General features: G+C 54.1%; 13 protein-coding genes across 13 annotated transcripts; 6 read left to right on the top strand and 7 right to left on the bottom strand.

Annotated features, from left to right (window-relative positions):
* Window positions 1-686: 686 nt before the first annotated feature.
* Window positions 687-2,258, top strand: PG994_015072 (Gamma-glutamylputrescine oxidoreductase; the record flags this gene model as incomplete). Its single annotated transcript, XM_066866481.1, has 4 exons — window positions 687-927; window positions 990-1,279; window positions 1,351-1,927; window positions 1,984-2,258. 4 exons carry the CDS (start codon window positions 687-689, stop codon window positions 2,256-2,258), a joined length of 1,383 nt encoding a protein of 460 aa, XP_066708157.1.
* Window positions 2,259-2,546: 288 nt separating this feature from the next.
* On the bottom strand, window positions 2,547-3,408 carry PG994_015071 (2-haloacid dehalogenase; the record flags this gene model as incomplete). Its single annotated transcript, XM_066866480.1, has 4 exons — window positions 2,547-2,670; window positions 2,739-2,868; window positions 2,922-3,321; window positions 3,373-3,408. 4 exons carry the CDS (start codon window positions 3,406-3,408, stop codon window positions 2,547-2,549), a joined length of 690 nt encoding a protein of 229 aa, XP_066708156.1.
* Window positions 3,409-4,084: 676 nt separating this feature from the next.
* PG994_015070 (uncharacterized protein) lies at window positions 4,085-4,487 on the bottom strand (the record flags this gene model as incomplete). The annotated part of the gene is made up of 2 exons (XM_066866479.1): window positions 4,085-4,210; window positions 4,428-4,487. 2 exons carry the CDS (start codon window positions 4,485-4,487, stop codon window positions 4,085-4,087), a joined length of 186 nt encoding a protein of 61 aa, XP_066708155.1.
* Window positions 4,488-6,842: 2,355 nt separating this feature from the next.
* Window positions 6,843-7,283, top strand: PG994_015069 (uncharacterized protein; the record flags this gene model as incomplete). The annotated part of the gene is made up of 2 exons (XM_066866478.1): window positions 6,843-6,973; window positions 7,070-7,283. 2 exons carry the CDS (start codon window positions 6,843-6,845, stop codon window positions 7,281-7,283), a joined length of 345 nt encoding a protein of 114 aa, XP_066708154.1.
* Window positions 7,284-7,880: 597 nt separating this feature from the next.
* On the bottom strand, window positions 7,881-9,600 carry PG994_015068 (monocarboxylate transporter; the record flags this gene model as incomplete). Its single annotated transcript, XM_066866477.1, has 5 exons — window positions 7,881-8,454; window positions 8,720-8,845; window positions 8,918-9,048; window positions 9,090-9,433; window positions 9,543-9,600. The coding sequence occupies 5 exons, from the start codon at window positions 9,598-9,600 to the stop codon at window positions 7,881-7,883; spliced, it is 1,233 nt and encodes a 410-aa protein (XP_066708153.1).
* Window positions 9,601-10,447: 847 nt separating this feature from the next.
* Window positions 10,448-10,705, bottom strand: PG994_015067 (uncharacterized protein; the record flags this gene model as incomplete). Its single annotated transcript, XM_066866476.1, has 1 exon — window positions 10,448-10,705. The coding sequence occupies one exon, from the start codon at window positions 10,703-10,705 to the stop codon at window positions 10,448-10,450; it is 258 nt and encodes an 85-aa protein (XP_066708152.1).
* A 45-nt stretch (window positions 10,706-10,750) lies between these two features.
* PG994_015066 (uncharacterized protein) lies at window positions 10,751-12,406 on the bottom strand (the record flags this gene model as incomplete). The annotated part of the gene is made up of 5 exons (XM_066866475.1): window positions 10,751-11,293; window positions 11,349-11,496; window positions 11,553-11,670; window positions 11,704-11,971; window positions 12,227-12,406. The coding sequence occupies 5 exons, from the start codon at window positions 12,404-12,406 to the stop codon at window positions 10,751-10,753; spliced, it is 1,257 nt and encodes a 418-aa protein (XP_066708151.1).
* Window positions 12,407-15,065: 2,659 nt separating this feature from the next.
* PG994_015065 (uncharacterized protein) lies at window positions 15,066-16,522 on the top strand (the record flags this gene model as incomplete). Its single annotated transcript, XM_066866474.1, has 6 exons — window positions 15,066-15,188; window positions 15,212-15,304; window positions 15,440-15,642; window positions 15,717-15,747; window positions 15,880-16,422; window positions 16,457-16,522. 6 exons carry the CDS (start codon window positions 15,066-15,068, stop codon window positions 16,520-16,522), a joined length of 1,059 nt encoding a protein of 352 aa, XP_066708150.1.
* A 999-nt stretch (window positions 16,523-17,521) lies between these two features.
* Window positions 17,522-19,847, top strand: PG994_015064 (uncharacterized protein; the record flags this gene model as incomplete). The annotated part of the gene is made up of 2 exons (XM_066866473.1): window positions 17,522-18,088; window positions 18,150-19,847. The coding sequence occupies 2 exons, from the start codon at window positions 17,522-17,524 to the stop codon at window positions 19,845-19,847; spliced, it is 2,265 nt and encodes a 754-aa protein (XP_066708149.1).
* A 104-nt stretch (window positions 19,848-19,951) lies between these two features.
* On the bottom strand, window positions 19,952-20,845 carry PG994_015063 (uncharacterized protein; the record flags this gene model as incomplete). Its single annotated transcript, XM_066866472.1, has 1 exon — window positions 19,952-20,845. The coding sequence occupies one exon, from the start codon at window positions 20,843-20,845 to the stop codon at window positions 19,952-19,954; it is 894 nt and encodes a 297-aa protein (XP_066708148.1).
* Window positions 20,846-22,289: 1,444 nt separating this feature from the next.
* PG994_015062 (uncharacterized protein) lies at window positions 22,290-23,539 on the top strand (the record flags this gene model as incomplete). The annotated part of the gene is made up of 6 exons (XM_066866471.1): window positions 22,290-22,433; window positions 22,502-22,538; window positions 22,599-22,760; window positions 22,914-23,112; window positions 23,159-23,298; window positions 23,361-23,539. The coding sequence occupies 6 exons, from the start codon at window positions 22,290-22,292 to the stop codon at window positions 23,537-23,539; spliced, it is 861 nt and encodes a 286-aa protein (XP_066708147.1).
* A 986-nt stretch (window positions 23,540-24,525) lies between these two features.
* Window positions 24,526-25,026, top strand: PG994_015061 (uncharacterized protein; the record flags this gene model as incomplete). Its single annotated transcript, XM_066866470.1, has 1 exon — window positions 24,526-25,026. One exon carries the CDS (start codon window positions 24,526-24,528, stop codon window positions 25,024-25,026), a length of 501 nt encoding a protein of 166 aa, XP_066708146.1.
* A 335-nt stretch (window positions 25,027-25,361) lies between these two features.
* Window positions 25,362-26,354, bottom strand: PG994_015060 (uncharacterized protein; the record flags this gene model as incomplete). The annotated part of the gene is made up of 3 exons (XM_066866469.1): window positions 25,362-25,734; window positions 25,797-25,982; window positions 26,047-26,354. 3 exons carry the CDS (start codon window positions 26,352-26,354, stop codon window positions 25,362-25,364), a joined length of 867 nt encoding a protein of 288 aa, XP_066708145.1.
* Window positions 26,355-27,356: the final 1,002 nt, after the last annotated feature.

Here is a 27,356-nt window from a genome sequence, read left to right as displayed (position 1 = left end):
GTCCGCGATAGTCCCATTACGGATATAGTCTCGTGCTGGAAAGCAACGAGCCCATTTCAGCAGCGAGAATGCGGAGGTGGAGACACCTAGATTGTGGATGCCATCCCATGACAGAGATACGCAGATCAGATCCTATGCCCGATGCTACGTTCAATGGCCGGCCCTTATCACACTTGGCAACTTTGAATACCATATATACACTTCTGGTATCTCTGATCCTGTAGCCCAGATAAGCGACGTAATTTGGTTGCTTATCAAATCCCGCCGGGATGGCAGATGCGCCTTGGCATCAACGACCCCTGGTTGATCCTGGCGGATACCCCGGGGCAAGCCGTCTAGCGTACCTCCACAGCGTGCTTTAGCGGGTGGACCTGCCCCGTCGAGGACGTACAGGTGCCAGCCGATAGCGGCACCGCCCTGAAGGGAGTTCTGTCGGGCAACTCAAAATGGACAAGATAACGCTCCTTGAAGATTCTGTGGGTGTTTGGTCGAGAGCAATCTGTTATCTCACATTAGCTAAGGGCTTAGTAGTTACTCTGCGGAGGCTGAACAAGTCTCAATTGGACCAGAGTGTTGATAAGCCAAGAGAAGTAGCCCGCCACTTGACGTTTTACCTTGGAAGCTCGCTATTTCCTACCTACTTACGGAGTAATCAGGCAACCATCATTGGAACCCGTTAGCTCATCATGGCGTCTGAGGGCTTTCCAGTTCCCAACTCGACTCAGCCTTTCTGGAGGACCGAGCTTCACGAGTTCGATAGTCACCGTACCACTCCCGATCTGCCGACGGAATCTGACATCGTTATCATCGGCGCCGGGTTCGCCGGATCCTCTCTGGCCCATTTCATCTACGAAGACAATCCCTCGCCCCCATCAGTGACTCTCTTGGAAGCTCGAGAAGCTTGCTCGGGCGCCACAGGTAGGAATGGTAAGCCACCATTTAACCCCTCCCCCCACACACACCACTGACCCAACTGACGTGTTATGCAGGCGGCCATGTGAAACCGGATGTCTATTTCAATGTGCCAAAGTACATTAAGAAGTACGGAGTCAAGGCTGCCGTCGAGGTGGCGGCGTATGAAGCTTCGCAGGTCTTTGCCGTCAAGGAGCTAGTGGAAAAGGAGAACATCGACTGCGATTTCGTCATGACCAGAGCGTGCGACGCCACCTTGGACCCAGTCATGGCCAAGGACTCCCACGAAGCCTTCATAGAATTGAGGAAATCTGGGGTTGCTGGCCTGAAAGACGTGTATCATGCCTACGGTAAAGATGCCGAGCAGGTAAGCCTATCCTGTATACATGTATCATGCCAAGAAGGTGCGAGACTCTGACAAGCAGCAACCGCGCTTAGCTTTCCGGTGTAAAAGGGGCGTTGGCGTGCTTTACCTTCACTGCTGGCCACCTGTGGCCGTACAAGTTGGTGCTTCATCTCCTGCAGGGTGCTGTGAAGAGGGGTGCCAACCTGCAAACCCATACCCCCGTCACGCACGTCTCCGAGTCCCCGTTGCCGGATGGCCGCTGGCTGGTCACGACCGACCGCGGCAGCATCAAAGCCAAGAAGGTTCTTCTGGCCACCAATGGCTACACGGCCAAGATCGCTCCGCAGTTCAAGGACCGCATTGTGCCAGTCCGGGGAATATGCAGTCGCATTGTGCCCGACAAGGCTCGTAGGACACCATTCCTCCCCTATACGTACAGCATTCGTCATGGTCCCGCGATGTACGATTACCTGATCCCCGAACCGACGGGAGCATCATTGTCGGAGGTGCCCGCGTCAAGTTCTGGGAGGGACACTTCTCACTGGTACAACGTGGCCGATGATAGCAAGCTCATAGAGCCCGCCAAATCGCATTTCGACGGGCTCATGCAGCGGACCTTCTTCGGCTGGGAGGACAGTGGTGCCAAGGTTGATAAGCTATGGACAGGCAGTAAGTAGCCACCCTAGTTGCGTCCCATATATCTATTTGTTCTGCTCTGGCTAAAGTGATCGCCTCAGTTATGGGTTACAGCTCAGATTTCATGCCACACGTCGGCGAGGTGCCAGAAAAACCAGGCCAAATGGTGCTGGCAGGTTTCTCGGGACACGGCATGCCCCTGATTCTTCGTTCGGCAAAGGGGATCGTGAATATGCTGCGGCACGGGAAAAGTTTCGAAGAGACGGGTGTGCCCGAAGTGTTCCGCGCCACCAAGAAGCGCCTGGAGTCCACCAAGAATGAGATCTTAGAGGGTGGACACGGAAATGTGAAAGCCAAGCTGTAGACTAATGCAGGACCTGGCTCTACTTGCCAGTTATGCCCTGATGTGCGCCGTTAGCCAGTTGCCTGCTAAATTCAGGATACAGCACCAACTGTGACAGTCTCAACTCCGTTTACGCAGTCGCTATATCTCTCCAGCCTTATTTTTGTCGTATCCGCTTTATTCATGTGTAAGCCGGGGCGATCAGTACGCTATCGGACAATCCCCCTCTCACTACATCTCGGGTATTTCTCCGCTCTCCAGCATAAACTCTATTTCGGGGTCCATACCTTATGATTACTCTCCCACTAGCTATTTCTTGAAAGCCACTATACCGTCGGCCAGCTCCGGCAGACTATCGGCTACGACATCCATGTCCCCGAAGATATCGGAACAGCTCTCTTTCTCCCAGAGGGACACCCAGGCGCCGTTGAAGCTATTCGGGGTGAAAATCGCCAAGTCAGCGAATGGACAGTGCACATACTATAGACCACTGCTACTTACCCACTCCGTCGCGCGGCCGACGCATCCCACATGTGACCCGCCGCGAACCAAGCATCGAGATCCTCGGTCGGGAACTTCTTCAGCACGTGCTCGTAGACGGCCGGGGCGGGCTTGCCCACGCCGATGCTGTCTCACGAGACGAAGTTCTCGGGCGGGAAGTCGATGCCGCCGTTCGCGAGGTACCCGCGACCCGCGCCACGTCGCCCGACGTGAGGGCCCAGACGGTGTACCCGGCGTCGTGGAGCGTCCGGAAGCACGCGGCGACGCCCGGGCGGACCCGCAGGGCGCGGTACGCGGCCAGGAGGAAGTCGCGGTCGTCGTCGGTGGCGAAGCGGCGCGGGTCGGCGAGGCCGGCCTGCCACAGCGTGCGGTAGAAGAGGGCGCGGAGCACGTCGGAGAAGGCGACGTGGTGGCCCGACATGCTCAGGTAGGTGTACTCCTTCTCGCCGGCCTCCATCCAGGCGTAGCCGAAGAGGCGGGCGCCGATGTGCTGGGCGCGCAGCTGGTCGCCTAGGCGGGCCTCGATGGCTTCGTAGAAGGCCTCGTAGTCCACCAGGGTCCCTAGTAGCCCGGGCCTGATTAGCTGTCTTCGTGGTCTCAAATGCCTTTGCCATGGGTTCCTTTGCTTACCTACTACGTCGAAGACGACGTGCTTATTGGAGGAGGCCATTGTTGGTTTGGAAGAGACGTATAATGTCCCTCTATGCTGTTATCAGTGTACCGTGACACGATACTCAAATTCAAAATCAATTACCTGGACACTGTCTTGAATTGAAGTGGACGTATCCACGAATACTACTACATCACTGCCCCGCACCAATCAGTGAACCCGGTATTGCTACCGTCGCTGGATGGATCAGGGCGGCATGAGCCATATCTAAAAAGGAGTGGTTAGGGGGACCAAGGGGCTTGCCGGTTGCTCATCAACGAGGTCCGCATTTCTCCTCGCATTTGATTAGTCACACAACTAGTATCCTGGGGATCGGGTCGGTGGTTGTTTCTTATCATCGGAGATCAATCTTGAGATATGCCCAGGAGTGGAGTTAGTAGTCATTTAGCAGCGCGGACGCCGATAGACGATCCCGGCAATATGTTGCAATATTGAATGATGCTTATAAACTCTGCGTGCGCCCACCAGAGCGCATCCTAAAAGGATACGGCCACCCCTTTTGCCCTCTTTACTTTCTTTTGCGTAAAGTCTAGTTCGCATATCGAAATCATGTCACGGATAAAACGGTTTTGCATTCCTACGAATAATACTTTCCTCGACAGCTGGAAATGCCGCCGAGGCACTTACACGCCAGCAGTATGATGTATATCCTCGTCAGCTATCACGACCAAAAGATTTAGGTATCTGGGCCGCTTCCATCCTTGGGGGGCTTGTGGCTAATGAAAGAGGTCACGGTGTAACGGGTCTCGACATCGGGGTGATTCATGGACGTGTCGCAGGGGAGGGTCTCGTGAAAATTACTCTATCGAAGTATAGTGAGCACAGTAACTGTCAATATCAAGTCGGATCGAACATGGCTGAGGGCGAATACTCACCGTATGTTAATGAAGATCAGGTCCTCGGCTAAAATGGGTCATCCCAATAGACCCAAGGCGTGGCCAGGAGCCTTTGTAGCTTCTCTCTGGAACAGTCAGTCCTCCAGATTCGAGAGGTATCAAGAGATGAGCTCCCGCACTTACCATTTCGTGTGCTTTGAGAATTTCAAGCGTCTTCTCGCATTCATCGGGGGCAAAACCCATTTTCATGGGCTACGGGGACCTGGTTGCTAAGAAGCCGAGACATTGACTGGCAAGTCACCTCCTGGTCTTGACACTGTAACCGCTAGTGAGATTAGAGAGTAGAGAAACTCTGAGAGGAGGACTTGTTTCTCCATCGTAGGGCCCGTGACTATGTATTAGCAAAACATTTAGTGGAGGCCAGGTATGTTTAGAGAGAAGTTATGGTAGTCTACTTTGACAAAAAGACGGCGCATGAGAGACGTGATTGCATGAAGGCCAATTCTCCAGCAAATAAGTCGACCGTGTCGGTGCGTATTGCAAACCCCAGTTCGGTGCCCCTTTTATAGAATATCGACGGCCCACTATTTGTAATCCTTTTTTAAGTATCGGGATCAGCCCCTACTTCATCGGCAATCACTGGTACTATCTGTCAAGGTGATTCTCATATTCCCGGTATAACTATCTTGAGAATCTAAGTACAGCACCAACCCCCTATTTGGTATGAGGATACCTTAGAAGCTTGATGAGTGGTTATAACGCTAGGGGGGTCATAGCGCTCTGACTTGGGGCTTAATGATCTCTACGTGTGATGGGTAAAGTACGTGTTTAATACCCAGGTCCAATCACTTGAGAAATAAGAAGGCTGTAAAGAACAGTCACATCTCACGCAGCTTGGGTGTTCAGAGCCCGGTGAGCCGCAGCGAGCCGTACCGCATCGCTTCATTGTGGACCAAACCCCCATCTTTACTCATGGTGCCAATTATATTATATTGGTCATCACGCTTCTTGAAACGTTCATATCCATATGGTATATTCCTTCGCAGCATCGGTGCCCTTGTCTTAATCCCTACTAGGCAATGCCCATTCAGCCCCACGTGTCTGCACTCTGAGCTTCAGGGCAAGTTCACTGTGTGCTAGCCCAAAGTTGCAAATGGAAATGCCCAATGGCCAGAGAAATGAGGAGACCAAGAAGAAGCATGACGATGCCATTTGGAGACAACTACAGCATTCTGAGGACGGGGTTTAGCGTGCCCCATGCCCGCATGTGGCCGGCAACCACGGGATGGCGACATGCTCAACTTGAAAAGCACCGGGCCTGAGAATGTGTTGTGATGGAAAGGGGTAATGATTGGAAAAGACCGGGGCTTCTGGAGGTAAGAACCAAGTCCTTACTAATCTCTGAACAGCTAGTAGTCGTGACATAATGAGAGAGAACCGCCTGCACAACCCAGAGGGGTTCATGAGGTTGGTTTGATGCTGACGATGCGGAATATGCACCATCTGACTGACGACCAGTTGGCGCCAGTGGCTTAGGCTTCGGTCTAATGCACGATGGGGGGTGTATCGGTCCGTAGCGTGGTGATCTGGCTGACGATTGTCGCGGCACAAGCAGGCCAGCAAGTAGAGAAATGAGAAATTACGTTGACAACTCACGCGGAGGTCGAATTAAGCATATTATCGAAAAGCGTGGAAGAAAAGGAGGTTTGGCTAATAAGTGCACTGTTTCTGTCCCTTGCCTTGCCTGCGTTCCTCGGATTCTACCTCCCGACTCTCCGTATTTCTGATAGATTGGTCTTAATAAGCAATCGATCGAAACCGATCTTGAATCTCGAGTGACCTCACCGGTCATATGGAACATATATGCACACCATCGATGGGGAATGTATGTAGCCCCCCTAGCCCCGAAGCTCCTCCCCCATTGATCGTCCTCGCCAGTCGATCCGCCTGCCGCGCAGCCGTCGTTGGACCCCCTGATTTCACTTATCTCCCTGCCAAGTGCCAAGTGCCTACCGCATCGCTCGCCCACCGTTGCGATGATGTTCCAGATTCCAAGCACCCCGGCACCAGGAAATGGGGTCGGCTTTCGAGCGCTTGTGGCTAATTTGCTAGCTTCTTCGAGATGCGCTCAGCTGCCCAGCTCCGAAGTGCGAAGTAGTTGGGATCGTTGAACTTTGAGTGGCTGTCCATGTCGTTAATGCCGGACAGAAAACAGGTTTCGTGCTTAGCCACAAAAAAAGAGGCACCAACCTCAAAGCAGCCCCCACTCAACCTCCCGCCGTTGGGCTGCCCCGCAGTTGGATTTAGAGGTGATATCATGACGGCCTAGCTACGTCACAGCGCCGCTGTGGCTTACTACCAGGCTCGGGACTTTTACGTACTGCCACATTCAACTCAATGCGGGCTGGCATGGACCTTACATCACTTACATGACGTCCAACGGCACTCGGGCATATAAGACCCTGAAGGGTTACATTGCTGCAGCCGCCATCTAAATTCCCCCAGATCAACTCTTTCAACTCGAAAATTATACAACATCGACTCCCTCTTACACGTACATCTCCTCAACTCCATTTACCCACACAAACACTCATCAAAATGTCTGGCAACAACCAAGGTGGGGGTCTCCTCGGTGGTGTCGTCGGTGGCCTCGATAACGTCCTTACTGGCGGAGAGAAGGCTCAAGGCCAGGGCGGTCTCCTGGGAGGCGTCGGCAACGCCGTGGGCAGGTAAACAACCAATAAATATTCATTATGTCCCCTCCACACCTTGATATCAAATATGCCTGAGCTAACGTGTACTTTCCTCGCGCAGCACAACCCAAGGCCTCGGCAGCGGTCTCAACCAAACCACTACCGGCCTCGGCAACGCCGTCGGACAGACTACGACGGAGTGGGCAAGACCGTCGGCGGTGTGACGGATACTGTTGGTGGCACTGTCGGTGGTATCACTGGGGGACAGCGTCCCGGCGGCCAGCAGGGCGGCCAGCAGGGCGGCCAGCAGCAAGAGAAGAGCGGCTTCAACAAGTACGGAATCTAGAAATTGCCTGAGCCTTGGTGGATGAGAAGCCTTTCATTATTACGCGGGTTTCCCATGATGACGTCAAATTACACGATATTTGTACGATGGTGATGATACAATTAGCCCTATGCGCCAAAGATATGGCTTGGTACGATTTATAATAATGATCAAATCCAATTTCATGCAACCATTTCGTGAGTTGTTTAATCCGATTTGCCTTTCCTTGCCATTCCTCATATTGGTTTGGGATCGACAAGAATCCATCGTTGAATTGCAACTAATGCGTGATCCACTAGGCTTGATCGCAAACGGCCGACGTTGAGCTACATTAGTCAATGCTCTAGCGTACTCTAGCTCACACCTTTCACAGGGTACTGTTTGTGGGGTTGGAGCACACCAGCCACAATTAACTGTAGCGCTGCCTGGATGGATGGCGCTACATTTTGACAGCTTTGGGTGATGGCAAAGACGAGTATTGGGTGGTGGTTGGCAATATCATTTGAAGTGGGTACATGATATCTAACGATGGCTCGCTTTGTTTCGATTGTCGTGCATCGTGCTACGTGGTACGCCATATATGCAATTTCGGTGAGCAGTCTCCAGGCCGGCCAGACCTCAAGCGATCCACTTCCACCCCTTCCCCTTGCCGTCCGCCCACCGCACCCCGGCACAGCACAGCGTCGCCCCCATCAAGAGCGCGCCGTCCCAGTACGCGATGCCGGCGTACGCCGAGGTCCCCGCCTTTTCGGGTCCGCCGAGTAGCGTGCCGCCGACGGGGCTGCCGAACATGGTGCCGAGCCCGCGCACGAACAGGATGAAGGCGTTGACGGCGGCGTACTGGCGGATCCCGAAGACCTCAGCGACCAGGGCCGGGAACAGCCCGTAGTAGCCGCCGGCGGAGCAACTATAAAACACGATGAAGACGAGCCAGAGCGAGAAGGCCGCCGCCGGCGTCGCCGCGAGCACGCTGCTGAACCAGAACGCAAAGACGCTCAGCGCCGCCAGCAGGAGCGTCAGGATCAGCGTGTTCTGCCGCCCAAGGCGGTCGCCGGCGTAGCCGGTCAGGACGCGCGACACGGCATTGATCGCGTTGCTGGCGGCGAGCAGCGTCGCTCCGTTCGAGGCTGTTTGGCCGAGCACCACGGTGTACGAGGGGATGAAAGAAAAGGGGTAGTTGTGCGCCGGCAGCCTAACATTATATTAGAGTGGTTCGCAAGCATGCATGGACGTTTGACTTGGGGATAAAATGTCAACTTCTGGGAGCCATCCGATACCCCACCGTGAAAAAGGGGTTAAGAAAGGTATACCAACGTGGGCTACTAACCTGAAGAAATGCAGCCACTGCGGAAAATATGAAAGTAGATCTCGACGCCAATGCCCGTGAGACATGGGTATTCGGCCTTTCGGGTGGCTCAGCAACAGAGCCGTTTGCGAAACGGCTGGGTGGCACCAACCAAGCAACAGGCAAACCGGCGACCAAGTTAAAGGCGGCATAGATCCTGAGAGTCCAGCGACCCCCAAGTGAGCTGAGGAGTGCTCGTATCACAGGCGAGAGACGAGACCACCAGCTCCGCCACCGGCTAGAATCTGGAGTTAATGCATCACAAGGTTAGCTGAAATGAAGCGAAAGAAACGCGGTAGGGAGAACCTACAAAGCCCATGGCCGTAGCGCGATGGTTGGTGAAGTATTCAGGGGCTGGGGCCAAGAGTGGAAAGTATAGCAGGGACATTCCCAACCCGACGAGTAAGCCCCTGCGTAAGCAACAGGTGCCAGATAGACGTACTGAGGGACGTCAAAGCGAACCCGAGCGACATCATACATACCCCGGAAATGGTGATCGTCCTAGGCGTAAGGTGGCGCAGGGCCCTGAGGCGCCACAGCCGTGCGGAGGACGACGACGAAGGCGTAGCAGTGGATTCCCAAGCCCTGTGCTCAATGCGCGAGATGATGGGATTGACGATGATGCCGCCCGCCCAGGTCAAGCCGTAGCAGAGTGTACCCACGAAGGCGAGCAGCGCCGTGGGTGGCGACGTCGCTGAGGCCGGGGAGGGCGTCAGAATATCTTGGTCGGCGGAAAGGTAGAACTCTGGAACACGCCGAAGCACTGGTTGTAGCCGATGGTGAGGGCTATGGTCATGAAGGCCGAGAACAGCACGGCCGCTTGCTTCTTGCGGGATACAGGACCCAGCGTGAGAGCCGGTGCCGGCCCTGGGGCTGGAGGTGGATCGTGGAGGTCATGTTCGGAATGGGCCCCGCGTCCCTCCCGACTGGCTCACCAGCGGAAATGAATGTGCTCGTGTTGTTGCCATTGAAATGGTGGATGTTCAGTATCATGATGCTCTCACTCTCATGAGCATTACCTATGGGAAGAGGGTGCCCAGCTTTGCAGGATGCGGTAGGAGATGGCGTTCATATGTACCAACGTTTCTACGCTAGGCATTCCGAAAATTCCCTAAAAAGTCCATCTTGAAATGTCATTCCGCGGACTGGAAGGGCGCGCTGGGTGGGACCTACCTAAACACTAGGCGGATCCCCCACCAATCCGGGGGAAATCTCGCCTTCCGACCAGCAGGCAGATACATCATCGATCAGATATCGGAAATATTACTATAACCAAAATTTGGACTGCCTAGGCCTTATGGGCTGAGAAAGGTTATCTTAATTATCACGAGTTGTCGTTGTTTTCAAGAGAATCTCTTCGTGGTCTCTTTGCTGAGCGTCCATCATCCAAGTCAACGGCTATCCCTGCCGCTAAACCCACTCGGGTCTAGACGCCCCATCGCAATGCAGGGCGAGTACATAGATGCATGTACTTTCATGTCACGTTTTTCCTACTACTCCAGGGCGGATAATGCTCACCTTCTAGGTTCGATTGTGCGATGATTATGATATATATGTTACAAAATCATGGTGTGAGTCAGATAATCAGCGCTTTGAAATCCATATATTCAGTCTCTTCTCAAGCCCAACGGAGAGCTCAGTATAGATGTCGCCAGGCAACTCTTGCGGTCGATATTGTCCAGGAAGCTCTTGTGGTCGATACTGCTCATCTAGCTCTTGTGCTCTATGTAGGCCATGCAATTCTTGGGGAGGTGGCGAGTGTTCCCAGTAGCCCGTAGAAAATTTATGCTGTTCACCGCCCTCTACCGCGCTGAAGTGTCCAGGAGGAGCCGCCTGTGTGTCAGAGCTCGCCTTGTTCTTTCGGTGCCTCCTCGTCGCCCAATAGGCGACGACTGCCAAAACTGTGACACCAATCCCTACTCCTACACCGATGCCCGCCGAGGTCGACGAGGCCAGCTCTTGCTGCGAATCGGCGGGTCTTCCTGTGGATTGTGGGGTCGCTGTCGCGGCCGCTGTGGACCCCGAACCGCTCTGGGTACCGGGACCATCGGCTGAGGGGCCCGGCGGTGACGTGGGCGTTGCCGATTCCGATAGCCATGTCTATCCACATCCAGTCACAAGACCCCCCTTCAAGCCACATTGATCAGTTCCACATGGTCTGGTTTCCATTTCTCCCGTCCCCAAACGAGGGGTCCCGGTTGTAACTGATGCTGACTTCGTCTGTCCGAACGATACCGCCGAGCTGTTTGCGGTCGCGGTCGCGCTCCGCATCGGACTGCTGCTGCTGCGGCACCACTCCCGACGCACCTGTCGTCTCGGACGCCGCTTCGCTGATCGGCTTCAGCGAGGCGGGCTGGTCCGACGCCAGGATCCGCTCTTGGCTCCTGTTCTCGTCGATCTGCGTCGCCAGCACGCTCTCCATGTCGAACTTGCGCCGCGCGTGGCGGTGCCGCGTCTGCAGGGACATCTCGTGGCTGGACCCTCCGCCGCCGCCGCCGCCACCGCTCTGCTTGTGATTCGGGTCGGAGCTGTATCGCTCGTACTTCTTCCGGCCGGTGCTCCAGCCGAAGGCGCGGCGGCCCAGGATGAGCTCCAGGAGCGGCTGGAGCAGCGGGATGCACGAGGCGATGATGATGGTGCTGCCCTCGATCCTGTCACGCGCACGTTGTTTAGCTGACATGGACCACTGGAATAGTCGCGAAGGACGGAATTCATATATGTATATAACAAAATACACTTACACCGTTCAGATGGTAAGATCGCTGGTAGACCCTGAGATAATTCGTTATCAAAGACCGTGCGTAGTGGTGGTGGAATCCCTTACATGTGAAGTCATAATGCGCGAGACTACTAAGGGTTATGGTCTTGTAGATGGCCCCAACTGTTGCTCTAGTACCAATCGTCAGTATTTCTTGTATAACACACACTCCTAATTCGCAACTCACATCGAACCAATGCCTAGTGCTGCACACAATGCTGCCTTCTTCTTGGGTTTCAGGTGTAGCTGCCACAGCACAGTCGCAGGATAAACGGCCAGGTAAAGGTCGAGGAAGGCCGAGAAAGCTGGTTCACCATCAGTATGTCGTCGTTGTCAACAAGGGGTGGTCCGTTTCGGTTGATCGATTGGGGGCGCGTGTACTGACAGCATCCTGCCCTGGCAAAATTGACCAATATCCAGGGGCTCCAGCAGTACTCCTTCTTTGACCGAGAAATCCCACTGCGAACGGCTCGGCGTGCATTGCGCAAACAGGATGGCTACGCAGGCCATCATGATGACAACGCTGCTGGTCGTCGAGCCCCACAGGATTCGCCGGTGGATTATGCCTGGACTGAGAAGCCGGCAGAGCAGACAGACCACGGCGAGCTTCGGGATCACGAACGACAAGATACCCGGTAGAAAGCCCACCATCGTATAGAATGGCGCCCGAGATTTGGTCCGGCGTCAAGGTTTGCATGTGTTTGCCATCACCGGAGTTGACCGCCGCCGTGGAGAACCCAACAGACATCCATCCGCAAATATGTTCATCGTTTCGTATTAGTAGTTGCGACGGAGGCCGTAGTGCAATTTATCAAACAATCAACCAAGAAGGTTGGTGTGTCACTCCGGTCAACTCAGCACGGAGAAAATGATCAAATAGTCATCCAAATTCATCTGCCGCATCATGATGGCTTTGAAAAATATTCTAGCCACCACAAATAACGTACTGACCGCCATCACCGCGCAGGTGGCTGCGATGATGGTTGGCCCCTTATCCTCGTTCCATAGCGCCGGATCGAGTGGAGGGAGCTCTGGTGCCATGTTGAATAGCTTCCAGAGATTCGGAGGCGACTTTGGATATCGATATCCTCGGATTTGATGATTTAGAGTTATAGAATCGAGTTGATTAGAGGCTTTCCACTTGCTCTATGTGAACTGATCTAAACGGGAGAGCATTTGATAGGAAGACTGCTTGCGCCGCGTTTCGTATTGCATATCACAAAATGCAAATGTCACTCCTAGATTGTCCCGCTAATTCGATGGCCGTTTCATATGCCTATTTCGTACATACAGCCGGCCCTATTGCACCGTTTCGCTAGGAAATTCACGTGGATCAAGGTCTGGAGCAGGGGGGCCTTCTCGCAGCAGATTATCTGTGGTTCAAGTGCCAAGCACCAAAGACCATCAGTCATTGCAGAATATCAACCCCTTTTTAGTGCTCGGCTCGAGGATGACTGTACGAGGTGGCACCACATGGCAGCATTGTGTGAGGTACTTATGACATGCCGGCTGGGGGTATAAAAGTGTTTATATACTACGTACATATTCGGGCATTGTAATCCTACTCAACCCACCCTTCTTCACCGCGCATGCGATACGCGAGTTCAAAGCGGGATGAAACACACCTTGCTCGCTGAAGAGATAAGGCATCCTGTAGATGATAGATCTCAGTGTGCTTCTTGAGATATAGATGTTCAAGCTCGTAAACCGCAGGCCCTTCACTGAGCCTCTTTCGGGTTGTGTTATTTCCAGGGGCCACGAACCATTCCAACCTCCCCTACTTGTTTTTTCCTTGGTCGAGGACAGGCAAAGATAACATTATCGATGGATGAAGATGGTTTCGGGATAGACTACCAAATCCTCTCATTCTTTGCCCAGTTACGGAGTGTGGCGTATTCACTGATATTTCCGGTAATATGGCTTCTTCGTCGATCACCATTAATTCATGCCGGAAAACTCGGATTTCCCCAAGCAGCCAAGGGCCATTACAACAGTCATTATGTAAACGTGTGTCTTGGGCTCATATCCCCAACGCAAGGCGAGTCTAGGCTGCTAGGTATATAGGCCCTGATAGGCGACGGTGGTATGGAAACGCGGCTACCGGTATGCCTTGCCGTTGAACCCGATTGCTTTTTGATTGGCCAATGATTACTTCATGGCAATGATCTATGCCAGACGCACGTCGTGCTAGGTTGATGCATTGTTTTACTTGAGCGAGCTATACTTGGACATTCGCTTATCGTATGATTTTTGGTATTCCTCCATGCCGGATTTACACGATAAGCTGCCAGTTTGATTTCGCTTTCCTCGTTGGCCTCTGTCTGGCGTAGCATCGCATTCCTTGCGCCAAACTCCGATACGTTGTTGGTTCCGGCGCGGTGGCACAGCACTCCCTTTCAATTGGCAGGTTTGGTTGGTAGGCGGGCCAGTTGGCTCTCCCGGCCTTACTTCGACAACCCCTCCCCTATTGGGGAAAGACATCCGACGCAGATCTCCTTTGTTGGGGGTGCAATGTAACCTCTCTGGGGGAGCCGTGGAGTTTAGTGGATATGATTGGCCCCTCTTTCAACCTCATATTCTCATTTCTCTGCAAATACAGCACTGCCAACTGCAGCAGCATGGAGGACTGCCAATCGCCAATTGCACAAGACCAGATTAGAGTGTATGGAGCCGGTGGTCCACGGGCTTGGTGACATGGGCCACATAGATATTGTCACACAGAGAGAGACGGAGGTTTGTGATTCTACACAACATCCACTGCTGCCAAATATTCCCATATTAGATTAGAGTTCGAGGTGCAAGTGGTAGATGCAACGGTTTCCCCAGGAGCACATCAGCTCCTCCCTCGTCTGCCCGGCTTGGCTCTCTTGTTTCTAGCAAATTAACATACGTGATCGACTCGAGCAATGCGCGGTCGCCAAAAACAGTAACCAAACGACCAGTGACAAAGAATATTATGTAAATAGGAACATGATCCCGGGAAGAGTAAGCGAAATACCCTTTAAGTATGCAAGACATTCCTGGTTGTCTTTCCGACTTCTAAGATTCTATCTACGTGAACATAGGATTCGAGTCATGTCTGCAATTGCTGATTTTCATTCACACAAGCCTTAGGCTATTCATGCGTACACGATATCGGATGTTTTGGCTGTAACAGCGAATGGATAATCAGCAAACAAATCATGGTTACCAGGACGCACAAAACAGGGCGATACACCCGTATAGACGCTGTGCCTCTAATGCTGGACCCATGTACCAATGGACCAACACAATATCCTTGGTATCTCGGGGTCACAACACAACAAGGGCAGAATAAGACCATGCATGTGGGAGAGTTCCACAGGTGGGCACATCAACTACTCGTAGAGGCATTGTATATGTCGGTCTACTATGGAAATTGAAGGGGTATGTTACTGTGATGGACCAACGCAATTGATGATAATGATATAGACGCATATCATGATGAAAGGTGGATATGAGCAAGCACAGCCGATGCCGACTACACGAGCCACCGGCCTTCCGAGCAACAAAGTACTAATAGAGAGACCTTCGGTACAGCCATGGCTTGCAAATCCTGCATGAACCCTTCATCGCCCCAATCATCTTTCTCAGCTATTGCAAAGGCACTCCGCGGACGGATCAACCAAACGCTGTCATCTTACGTGCACACCATACTTTTACCTGGAAGACGCACGGAATCATGGGATCTCAGGCCATCAACCAGGTTGACCTCTCAGTCGCACTTGTGCCAACTGACTTGAAGGCTGCGCCGGGACTCCTCGTCGACCTGAACAGCGTTGCCGATGCCATCTTCAAGCCAGCAGTGAGGATGTTCTTGTTCAACAGCGGCAGCGTCACGAAGCTCTGGCCAAAGCCAAGGCTCTCGTCCGCTCTCTTGAGACTCCTCGCGAAACAATGATCCAGCAGCTGTGGGCCCAGGTGAGTAATACTATTTCATTGGCGCGGCTTTGATGGGTCGCTTCATGATTGATGTGGGATATTGACTGACCTTTTCCTCCTCCAGCCAGCCGGAGCCATGGCCTTGTCCTCCGGAGTTGACACCGGCCTCTGGAGGACTATGGTCGGCCACGGAGACGGCCCGAGAAGGTCTCGGGCCTCGCTGCGGAGATGGGCTTTGAGGAAGAGCTCCTCCGTCGTATTATGCGTCACGTCGCGTCCATGGGGTACTTGAAGGAGTGCGGACCTGACCTATACGCCCTTGCCAACTTCACCAAGTCGCTCTCCCACCCCTACATGGGCAACGGCTATCCGATTGTGTAAGTCAATCAACTAAATGGCCGGTTCCATTTACTGTTTCCATAAACAAACAGACTGCTGATTGTTACTCTAGCCAGTTTGCTTGCAACACAACGTTCTTGAAGGTCAACGAGTGGCTCAGGGAGCGGAGCTAATACAAGGTGCCCACGGACAAGCTCGACAGCGTCTACCAGTATGCCCACCAGACCAAAAGGTAAACTGGTTCGACCAACTGAAACTGGTTCGACCAACTGCAGGCCAACCCGCCTCACGGCGTGCACTTCAACGACCACATGGTCGGCTACCTGCAAGGCCGGCCGGGGCTGGGCAACCCGAACTTCTACCCGGTGCAGCAGCGGCTGATCGACGGGTTCGACGCCTCGTCCAAGGACGCGGCCATGTTCGTGCACATCGCGGGCGGCGTGGGCCACTACACGGACGCGTTCCGGGCGGCCTTCCCCGACGTGCCGGGCCGGCTGGTGCTGCAGGACCTGCCGCTGGTCATCTCGCAGATCCGCGAGCTGCGCCCGCGCATCGAGCGCATGGGCCACGACTTCCTCGAGGAGCAGCCCATCAAGGGCGAGCGCGCCTACTACATGCACTTCGTGCTGCACGACTGGCCCGACGAGACGTGCATCCGCATCGTCAACCGGCTCAAGGCGGCCATGCGGCCCGGCTACAGCCGGCTGCTCGTGCACGAGCACGTCATCCCCGAGACGGGCGCCGACTCCGAGGCCACGGCCCTCAACCTCATCATGACGACGTGCTTCAGCTCCAAAGGACCGCACGGCGGCGGCCTGGTCGCAGCTGCTCGAGAAGACGTGCGGGCTCAAGATCGCCAAGATCTGGACGGCGATCAACGGCGTGGAGAGCATCGTGGAGTGCGAGCGCGTGGACTAAGCCGGCGAGGACATGGCGACTTGGCTTTGGTTACTGATGGTGACTGCTTAGCTTAGAAATAGACGATCCGAAACAATGATTGGGTATCAAATCATCAGTTGAAAATGTGATGACTGCATTGCACATCTATGCATCTATATCTAAAATCGGGTTCATATTTTCATGCTGACCGAGTAGGATGACGTTGGCATTGCGGACGTCGCCAATCGGTTTGTCGCGGCGAGGCGAAGTCCTCGGTGAGAGGGAATTGACCAACCGCTGCTCCGTGTTGCTTAATGCCACCTTCGGACTAACCTATTTCTCAGCCCCCGGGAATCCCAGAGCGATGAAGGAATCTTACAGGTCAATGGGATGCCGGATGGGACTTTGGAGAGGCTCAGCTGCAAGGGCCCCCAACACGCCAATGAGGGCTGAAGGTTGTTAAGCGCCGTGGCTGACGTTGGATTCTAGTGAACAGCAACCCGAACATCACCCTCTGTTCCTTCTTCCGTTCAATCTGCCGCGACGTCCTTTTGGCCTTTTGGGGCCCGGTCCAGTGGTTCGCAGAATGCCTCGTGGTTTGCCTAATGGCGCCATCAATCAGGGGCCACCGAATGTCGCATTCGAAGGAACTGCGAGTGGCATCAAGGCAGAAATATGCAGATCATCAGCTAGGGAAAAAGAAAAAGGAACCTTCCGGAGAGAAAGCATCTGATTCAATTGAGTTGCTCGGGGCGCATCTTCCAATCGGTTCCCAGGGAAGCATCCCGCGCACCGTAGTGGTTCAGCTACCACAGCACAGCGTCCGGTCCCTTTACTACCCAATCAGAATGGCAGAGACAAAAGCCCAAGACCCCAATGGCTGTCAGTAAGCACATTGCAACCCACCTCGAGTACATAGCATGCGATTGACGCTAGCATCCGGCCCAGTCTATATATTAGGGACGTCATGACCGGCGTGGGTGAGGATGTAGAGGGACCTGGTTGTCTGACTATCGCTGGTCAGAAGCAACCACTGCCATGCCTTTGTCAAGTTCGTCGACTTCCATCTCAGCCAGGAGCGCCAGGAGACAGCCTTGGAGCATCGGTATCCTCCAGCGCGACCACATTCTCCGAAATATCCGCGAACACATTGATGATGTCGAGTATAAGCACGATGTCGACCCAGAACCATTGAAGCGCGACGTGATTGAGCCAATACTGCGCAATGAGTTCGACCCTCAAGTTCAGATCAGGGGCATTATGCATGCTCTGCGCCACACGTTGGCGTTCAGGTCGGCACTGCAGAACATCAAGCAACCCGGGTTGAGGGAACAAGTTGAGGCCTTCCTGCGTGGGAAGGCAGCAGAGGAAGTGGTTGCCGAGAAGGGCTTTAGCCTACCTTGCAGCCACTCCATACATCACCCCGCCGCCGCCAAGACCGTCCAGCCGCTTGCTGTGAAACGGTCGTTCCTTGATGTGCTGAAAGACATGCTCCTCAAGATACTCAATGTCAAGAGTCTCGTTACGAGCTGTTTAAGAGACAAGGCAAGGCCGCACAAACTACCGCAGATATGGGAAGACGAGGCCAAGTCAAAAGAAGTAAAGGTGAGCAGCAGCCTTGAGCTATACGGCTCCCAAGGCCCATTTGGCTAACTGATGACCACAGGTCTATCCCCAGGATGAGTTCGAGAACTGGGGGCAAACCGTGAAAAACACACCTCAATACACCTTTCTCCCCACCACTGTCCTCGGTGTGCAGAACCTCGTCCGCTGGTGCGCCCCCAACAACCTCCACGTTCGCTGTGCGGGCTACCGCCACAGTTGGTCTCCAATTTTCAGCCAAGACAATGAGGTGTTGGTGTCCTTCGTTGATCTGACTCAGGTCACTTCCTTGCCCGATCCCATGAGCATACAGCCTGGGAATTTCACGGGAATGGTGGGGCCGGACATCTCGGAGCTCAAGACGATCGAGTTCAAGGAGAATCTGGGGCCCAAGAAGCAGCTCTGTCGCATCGGCGCCGGCGTGACCAACGAGGAGTTCCGCCGCTGGGCCCTGAAGAACAAGACATGGGCCCTGCCCGTCGACGTCATTCTCGTAGAAGTCACCATCGGCGGCGTCAACGGACCGATCTGCCACGGCGCTGGGCGTGAGCACCAGACGTGCTCAGACCTCGTTCGTCGCATCGAGTACGTCGATTGCCATGGGGAGCTGCAGACAGTCGACGACAAGGAGTTGATCAAGGCTGCCGCGGGCTGCTTCGGCCTCCTCGGCGTCGTGACGCACATCACTTTCGAGCTGGACGCCATGTCCTACGCCGTGCTGCAACCGCGGAAAGTCGACATCGGCCTGGCCATCCCGCCCGTAGAGAAGGAAGACATTCCTGAGGAGCTCAGGGCTGACTGGTTTGGCGCGGCCGACGCGGATGCCCAGCTCCAGGCGGCGAACGCGGAGTTCGAGCGCAGGGCCGACGACTACTACAGCGAGTGGTTCTGGTTCCCGTACCAGCAGAAGGCCTGGGTGAACACCTGGAAAACCGTCGAGAAAGAGAAAGTGGACAAGGGCGTCAAGATCTGGCCCGAGTACCCGGACCCGGCAGGGGTCTTCATGCAGTGGATCCAGGGCTGGTTGGGCCACATCCTGACCAGCAGCACGCTGTTCGGCAAGATCCCCGGCGCGTGGCAGGCGCAGCTGCTGGCCACCAACGGCATGGCCAACCTCGCGCCCATAAGGGGCGAGGATGACGAGGAGCCGACCATCGTGACGCCCCTGCCCAACGCCCTGCACTTCCAGCGCGGGATCCAGAACATGCGGGTGCGCGACATCGAGTTCCAGATCCCCATCCCGGCGCGCGCCGACGACGCGTCGCGGCCCGACTTCACCGTGGTGCGGCGCGCCTGGTGGGACGCCATCAAGCTGGTCTACGACTACGGCCGGGACGGCAAGGCGCCCATGCGGGTCACGCTCGAGCTGCGCATCATGGGCGGCAGCGACGTGCTCATGGCGCCCCAGCACGGCAACGGGCCCTGGGGCACCGCCAGCATCGAGGTCCTGACCATCCCGGACGCAGACCGCGACGGCGAGTGGGCGCCCTACGTGCAGCGCATGTCCGACATCTGGATGGCCTACACCGACAGCCACGGCGCGAAGCTGAACGTGCGGCCGCACTGGGCCAAGGAGTGGGACGGGTTCCAGCTGGGCGGCATGGACGCGCGCAAGTACTTCAAGACGGTCGCCTACAAGGACCAGATCCCCAAGTTCAGGTCAGCGCTGGCCGAGATTGGGAAGGGGCAGGGATGGACACTGGAGGAGCTGAAGAACCGATTTTCGAACAAGCTGTGGGACGAACTAGTATTTGAGGAGTAGATATGTACTTTACTTGGGCTGTCATGTATGTTTGCGTCGCACAGAAGTGGGGTATGAGCGAGTGAAACATTTCGTTGGTATATGTACACGTGACTGTCCCTTTCTTACCGAACGCGACCGCAAATCGGCATGATCCCCATCGCCTTCCAGAAAGCGCGACCGTCAAGGACGCGGCCCAGCCGGGTGCTGTCTCTCGGCAATGCCTTGACGCCTTCCTCCTGCATGAGCTCGCCGACCCAGGCGAGGAGCCGCTTATGCTTGGCGACCTCGGCCTCGGAGGCGCTGGCAGGGTCCTCCTCCGCCGCCGCCAGGGCGCTGATGGCCCAGTCCTCGATCAGGTCCCACCAGTCGTAGATGTGCATGTCGCACAGCAGCCAGCGCTGGCCCGGGGTGAAGTTGCGGTGCAGCGCGACGATGGCGCGTGCCACGTCCTGTCCGTGGATCAGGTGTACCGCGCCCTTGGCCCGCAGGTCCTCTTTGGTCTGGACGACCCGGTCGACCCAGTGCCGCGGCTGGCGCGACCCGCCATACAGGCCCGAGAGGTCCAGGACCGCGCCGTCCGCCACCTCCATCAGCTCGTCCTCGGCGATGCCGCGCACGTCGGACTTATCGTAGGGGGAGCTCTCGTCCTGCCAGCCGTCGGTGCCCTTCCAGATGCTCGTCACGCCCAGCTGGATGAAGTTGGGCTGCTGCTGCTTCTTCTCGCTACCGCTGCTGCCCTGGTGGGTGTTGGCGTACAGCGTCGTGAGGCGGCGGGCCGGGCCCTTGTTCTTGAGCGGGAAGGTGATCAGGACCGTCGTGGCGGCGGGCAGCCGCCTGAACTGGCCCTCGTCGTCCGAGTCCGGGTCGAAGCGGAAGGGGATGGTGCCGTCGCGGCCGTCCGTCGTCGTCGCGGCGTACTGGGTCCCCTGCTTCTCCAGGATGGGCAGGAGGAAGGTCGAGGTCCAGCCCGCGCCCAGGACGAGCAGCTCGACCTCTTGGGGCTGTGGCCGGATCATAATGGTGTCGGCGCCTACTTCTGATACTGACAGAGTGTCGGATACGAACGGGTATGTTCCTGTTGGTGTGATGACGACAATTCGACTTGACAGCTAGTGGGGTCAACGGCCCGAAATTAGCTGCGATCTTTTGGATGGGGTTCTCCGAGTTAGCTTCAGTGCTACTGTAGGTTTAGGTACTGCTAATGTGGATGACGAACTTGATTTTACACAGTACTACTAGATACCGGTCGCTGATCCGCACAGTAGCCATTGTTACCCTCGTCGCAACACCAATCGCGTCTCATCCCAACTTCTAACTACTGGTAGTACTGTTAGTAATGGTGGTGGCATCAAGCTTCGCATTCACAAAGCTTATTCTCTCTCTTCTGTGGCAAGCATTGCGGCAGCCTGGGTGCAGCTTCCAATAACCTCCTGTTTACAGACAGCCAGGCAGGTATGGCCCAGAACCTGAAGAAAATAGGGACTCTGGGATAGGCTGTGGTGACAACCGGCGTAAACTTCACCGCCGTCCGAATGTCTATGTAGTAGGACTTCAGTTGACACAGACCACAGTTCCATACCTTGAACCATTAGATATTTAGCAATTGAGGGGCTTGTCATCGTCGTCAGGTTATGCTTATTTCAGTGAAATGGGGAATGCTGGTTTTTGTTCACTATATACACACAGAGCCGCTGATGTATTATCATCAGCATCTGAAGGTTGTCCTCCAAAGCGAGTATTGGTCTCTTGAAGAGCATATCTCCCTGACACACGCAGTGTGTCAAGCGCGAGTTTCGACTGAATCGGTTGCACGTCACGATGCCTTCAAACTGAATCACGCTGGTCGAGACAACCCAAAGTGGTTTCTACCGCGCATACGTACATGTTTCTTCCGTATATAGGGTTCCCTGTCTGTCGCCGGCTACTCTGTTGAGACCGGACCGCAGCTCTCCCTGCTTGCAAGTATCAGGTGCGCTGGTGAGCAACAGACTGCCCTGTCAAAGAGCATAGCATGTAGTCTTCCCGATGATCATCGGAGGAAACAAACTCTCCATGCCCTGCGTTTCATCGCCCTTTGCCAATCCTCCGTCTGAAGAAAAACGGTTACATCATAGGACAAAGGCGTGGCTTAAGGAGGGAATTTAAGGCTTCGTCGGTCGGAAACATGGTAGCTTGATGCAGCCAAGCACCAGACTGTTATTGTCATTTCGAGTTTTGAAGCCGCAGAATGTTCTAGCTTTCAGCATGGAGTCTTGGATGATGTATGGCCTTAACATCTGAGGATGACAACTTGACATCACTGTTGTGATACACTGCCAGGATGGACGGATCGTCTTCAGGGCTTCCTCAACAAAGAGATCAAACCATCACCACTTCATATTGTTCTCCTGTTCTACCAAGCTCAGTTTTTCCCCAAGCCGTCTTGCTGACTTCAAAGGTCGACCGTACGACAACTCCGCTATGGCAACAAAACAACTTGAGATTGTGATCGCGTTGGGTGTTACCTTCTCTCTTGCCACGTGCGCCTTTGGGCTACGGCTACCGGCCAGAAGAATCACCAAGGTTGCTTTGTGGTGGGACGACTACTGCTGCATGGGTGGTTACGTGAGTGTTGTTACCTATTCATAGTGACTCTTTTGTATAGACTATGGCTAACTGATATCCTGCGATAGCTTTTTGCTACAGCATGGGGTGTACTCATATTGCTATGTGAGAATCTCCATTCCATGCCACTGCTCTTGCCATCGCTATACTAACCGTGTCTGATAGGGGTCAGTAACGGGTTGGGCCGCCACATCGATACGGTTCGAGACCCAGAAGACGTTGCCTTGCGGACGGCCAAGTTGTTCAACTTCTTCCTTCAGCTAGCATTCACCTACTCCATTACGCTCATCAAATTCGCGATTCTAGCCTTCTACTGGCGCGTATTCAGTACGTCTTCTATCAGAAGGCCGATTATCATTCTGGCGGTTCTGAGTGCTGCGTGGCTATTGGTAAGGTGGGTAGGCCCTCACATGGATTTCCAATCGCAGAGATACTGATGGCCTTCTTAGACTTTTATTACGATCTTTCACTGTGTCCCAGTGCAAGCCTTCTGGGATGAGACCATCACAGATGCTACGTGCCTGATTAGTGACACCAAGTACATCTTCTGGTCTACTTTGGCACACTTCTTACTCGATATCGGCATCATCGTGCTTCCCACCCTCGAGATGCGCAAAATACAACAGTTCTCAACCAAGCAGAAAATTGGCACATGCTCCTTGTTCGGTTTTGGCATTTTGTAAGCTTCCCGCCCCTTGTATACGCCGCAAAACGCCTGCTCATAGCATACTAAGGGTTTGTGCGGCGTCACTTGTTGTGGTCGTCCTTGTCAAAGATGTCAACTCCTCATCTAAGGATATACCATGGAATATGGCAAATGTCATGTTATGGGCTACCGTCGAGGTGAACCTGTCCGTGGTCTCAGGTTAGTCTCGGACAGTGAATGAACAAAGAGCATAAAACGTCAACTGACATTTACTTCATTAGCCTGCCTCCCACTGTTCCGCCCCGTCTTTGTCACTGTACGGAAGAACTCCTTGCGCATCTCAGGGACTGACTACGGCACCTACATGGCCTCTCCAGGCCGCGGGGGTGTCTCTGTCTTAAAGTACGGGAATGAAACGCCAGCCCAGCCTGCAACTACGCGGGGGAAGCTTTTATCGTGACTCCATGGGCTGGTTGCACGATCGGATCGCGAGAGCCAGAGGTAATGAGAGCAGTATACCGAACTTCAGTAAACCCAAGAAGTATTCATGGGTGGCCCCATGAGGGTAAAACCCAGCCCCAAGTTCCACAGCTGCCTCCAGGGGCGAATTTCATCTAGTCTGATCTTTTGGGAATCATAAATTCATATGCAACTGCCCCTGAGTTCCTTGTATCGTTAGCTGGTCTCCCTGTCTTGGATAGCGAACCACATATTCCGTCCTCATTAGCAAAGTGATTAGCTACCAAATTATGAATCGGAACGGGACATCCCCTTACCAACATGTTTGGGAAGAACCTTGGTACCCCCTAGCATCCACTGGTACTAATGGTAGCGGAGGAAAGGGGTAATCAGTGGCGATGGCAACTAAGTTCCAAATATCCAAGCCAATGGATAGAAACGTAGCTCACGGCGCGTCGATATCGTTATGACACACGGCCCGCCAAGGATTCTGTCGAGCTTCCAGTTATCTGGCAGCGCAGACTACACGCTTGACACCAATAGCAAACAGGAGCACCCGGGCAGTTCGCGTCTGTGGCAGGCAACCTAAAGAGGCAAGCCGTTCCTTCACTTTCATGGCCATATCCATGAGGGTTATGGTGCCCCGGCTTTGACGTGATCGCAAGAGTACCGTGGTATGATACAAGACGCTCCCTACGAAACCGTTCCGCAGAAACATCGAGAGTCATAGCGCCGTTTATGGGCGCGAGGTCAAGGTGTACTTCCAAATGCATCAATAAGGAGCCACATCGAAGACGAGAACTATGTGCCTTCGGTAGTAGTAGAGCTAGAGTTAGAGTTGGGTGGTGAGCCCGGATACAGCCCATCAGCGCGGTAGACTAGAGCCGATGACGTCAATGATTTTGCCTTTTCAAGACAACATGAGTCAAAGAAACGGTCACATCGAGCAATTTAGCAAGCCCCCAAAATCACCAAGCGAAGGACAACATGGATTGGGAAGATTCAGTCTTCTCCTCAAGGCACATCCACAATCGAGTCGGAGGTCGTGGCGGGAGATCGAACGCAGGCGACAAGTCTCATGGCGATGGTGCGTTCGACGTGCGCAAGAGCTTCGGCACTTACGAAGTGAAGCTCGGGAAAGGAAAAAGGGCGTCCTCTTCGACGCTGGAGATCCTTCGGCTCACAAGGGATGGCGAAGGCATGATCGGGGATCTGCACTTGGAAGGGGCGATGACGGCCACTGTTTTGATGACTGGCAGCAGGAAAGCGCTGAACAGGGTCATCGAGGGTCTCGGAGATACCAATGGAGTTTCTTCTTCTGGGGTATCTGGTTTAGACATCCGTTTGGGGAATGGAAAGGAAGATGGCGAAGGAAACCAGGTTGACGACGCAAATATTTCGAATGATCCAGCCGACGGGGCAGACAGTATCTCTGATACAGGTGTGGAGCGCCAGTCTCTTGAAAGAGCGACAACAGGGCCGTTTTGAGACCTTCGAAAAGAACAGCTTCAGATCCCCCAAGTTTTGGTTCAGGTTCCATGGTCATGAATCCCAAACCGATGAAGCGACCAACAGATCTGGTACTGGATACCTCGTCTTTTCCGGCAATGACTGTCGTAAATTCGAGGGTACAATCAGCTGCGATGCCATCAATTGGGACAACAAAAAGTTATCAGGCTGGAAGACAGTTGCGAGGTCTGAGAGGGATACACCTATGCTCTGGCATAACCAAGTAGTGCCATAGCACAGTGATTATGGAGCCACTGAATGGAGATCTCTGCAGATAAGCTACACCAAATAAGAATACATGGTGACTCGTTGACTCAGGCAATACTTTCAGTAACCTCCTGGAGATTCTCAGCTAGCTCAGTCAGCAGCTTGCCCTTCGACCTCACGCCTTCAAGTGTATCCTTCCCCAAGGGAAGCCTGAGCCCGACGGGCTTCCCTTCCAACATGCCAGTGCCATCCACGGCTTCGACAATGCGCAAGGCGGCTTTTTCGACACTGGCAGCTCTGGTCATGGTGGCTGGGATATCCGTCAAGTAACGAACAACCTTTTCAGCGTACGAACCCTTGTAGGGGTCGCTGAAAGGGACAGCCACCGTACAGTTCTCACGACTGGGGTCTGCGAACCTGGTTTTCAAGCCGCCTGGCTCGACAAGGAGAACACGGATACCAAAGGGCGCGAGCTCAATCCTACGAACGCAATGTCAGCGCGTTACAACTAACACAATTTGATGGGTGTGAGCATTGGCCACTGACCTTCGAGCGCCTGCTTGGTGGCGGCGTACATGCTAACGCCGGGCAAGCCGTTGAGGCCGATCGAGCTGCTGATGTTGACGATGGTCCCGCTACCTTGGGCGCGCATTGATGGGATCATAGCCCTGGCGGTGCGGATGGGGACCATGATGTTCACGCTGAATATGCGATTGATCTCCTCCATGCTTTGGAATGTTCAGCGAATGTGGTCGGGGTAGGTCGGGGATGAACCCCTTTCAGGCATCTTACCTGCAATCTTCAAGGGTCCCACCCAAAGCATGGGCGGCGTTGTTTACCAGGACATCCACCTTGCCGTGCTGGTGGATCACTTCGGCCAACTGGGCCTCGAGGGTGTCGCTGCCTACGTCGACCTGCACCCACGTGCCGCCCAACTTGGTAATCTCTTGGGCAGAGGTGTCCTTGCTGGCATCGGACCTTCGGCAGGCTACCACGGTGTGTCCAACGGCCATGGCGGCTTTGGCGAGCTCGAAGCCTAGACCCCTCGAGGCACCAGTAATCAGCCACACCTTGGGGGAGGGGTTCGAAGAAGCAGTCATTTTGTGGAAGCTTTTTTCGAAGTATGCTTTCGGATAAGATGGAAGAGAGGCGATGTAATAGAGGCACTACCTGCGTGTATTGACTGCATTGCGAAACCCGAGGAAACAGGCACGACTTAAATGCGTTTCTCAGCTAAGCGGCCCCGGTGGCTTCTCAATCCCCTCTTCTGCCGGACTTTCATTTTGTCTCAGATTGCGGAATCAGATATTTACTTTTCTCGAGGTTGAATTGCGTGTCCCATGTCAACCGGCTTCGGGTCCCTCACTCTCCTGACCGAAGCCCGCGGGGGTGGGTTGAGTTTCTGCAGACGGGCGATTGAACTTACCTCCGATCAACACCTGATAATTGACAAGTGATATGGCACATCTGAACAATTTGCTGGCATGTTTTCCGTCCACCGAATATTTACAGCAATACAACGGGTGTGGTGAGCTCCTCCCCTCGCAGAGGTGAATGAACCATGGCTTTCATCATCGAGACTGGCAAAGCCTCGAGCGCGTTGTGTTGAAACATGCATTAAGACACGCCGGATGGCATAAACAATGGTTGCACTGGCGACGGAGATTTGGTCCCGGGGGGGGGTTCCTCCAACGGGAGCTCAGCTTTTAATTCAAATGGAGCGGTGCAGAATTGCCTTGCAGATACCGGCCAGCCGGCACGACGGCTGGCCTCAATTGCGTTGATTTGGTTTGCTGTGTTCCAATCGAATATGGCCTTCTACATACCATATCGTCATGTCTCATGGGGAGAAAAAAGAGGGGAGGTTAGAATAACTGATTGAAACAACTTCCACTTTCCACATTTAATCTCTTGTTTACTATAGGTGACTACCAGCTGTATCGCCTATCTTGGTACAATTTTGCAACAAGGCAAATCGACAGTTCCCGTCACGCCGTCTTATCTTGCTTATCCTTGGCACATCGAGACCTCTTGTCTGATAATGGATAGACGATGTCACTTCGAGTTTAATTAACCTACGGGCGCTTCCTCGGTGCGGACAT

The sequence above is a fragment of the Apiospora phragmitis genome (assembly GCF_038363925.1).
Source record: "Apiospora phragmitis strain CBS 135458 chromosome Unknown utg000014l:1.0-1827420.0:1.0-1829600.0, whole genome shotgun sequence".
Classification (NCBI taxonomy): Eukaryota; Fungi; Ascomycota; class Sordariomycetes; order Amphisphaeriales; family Apiosporaceae; genus Apiospora; species Apiospora phragmitis.
This window is presented reverse-complemented; position numbering and strand designations above follow the sequence as displayed.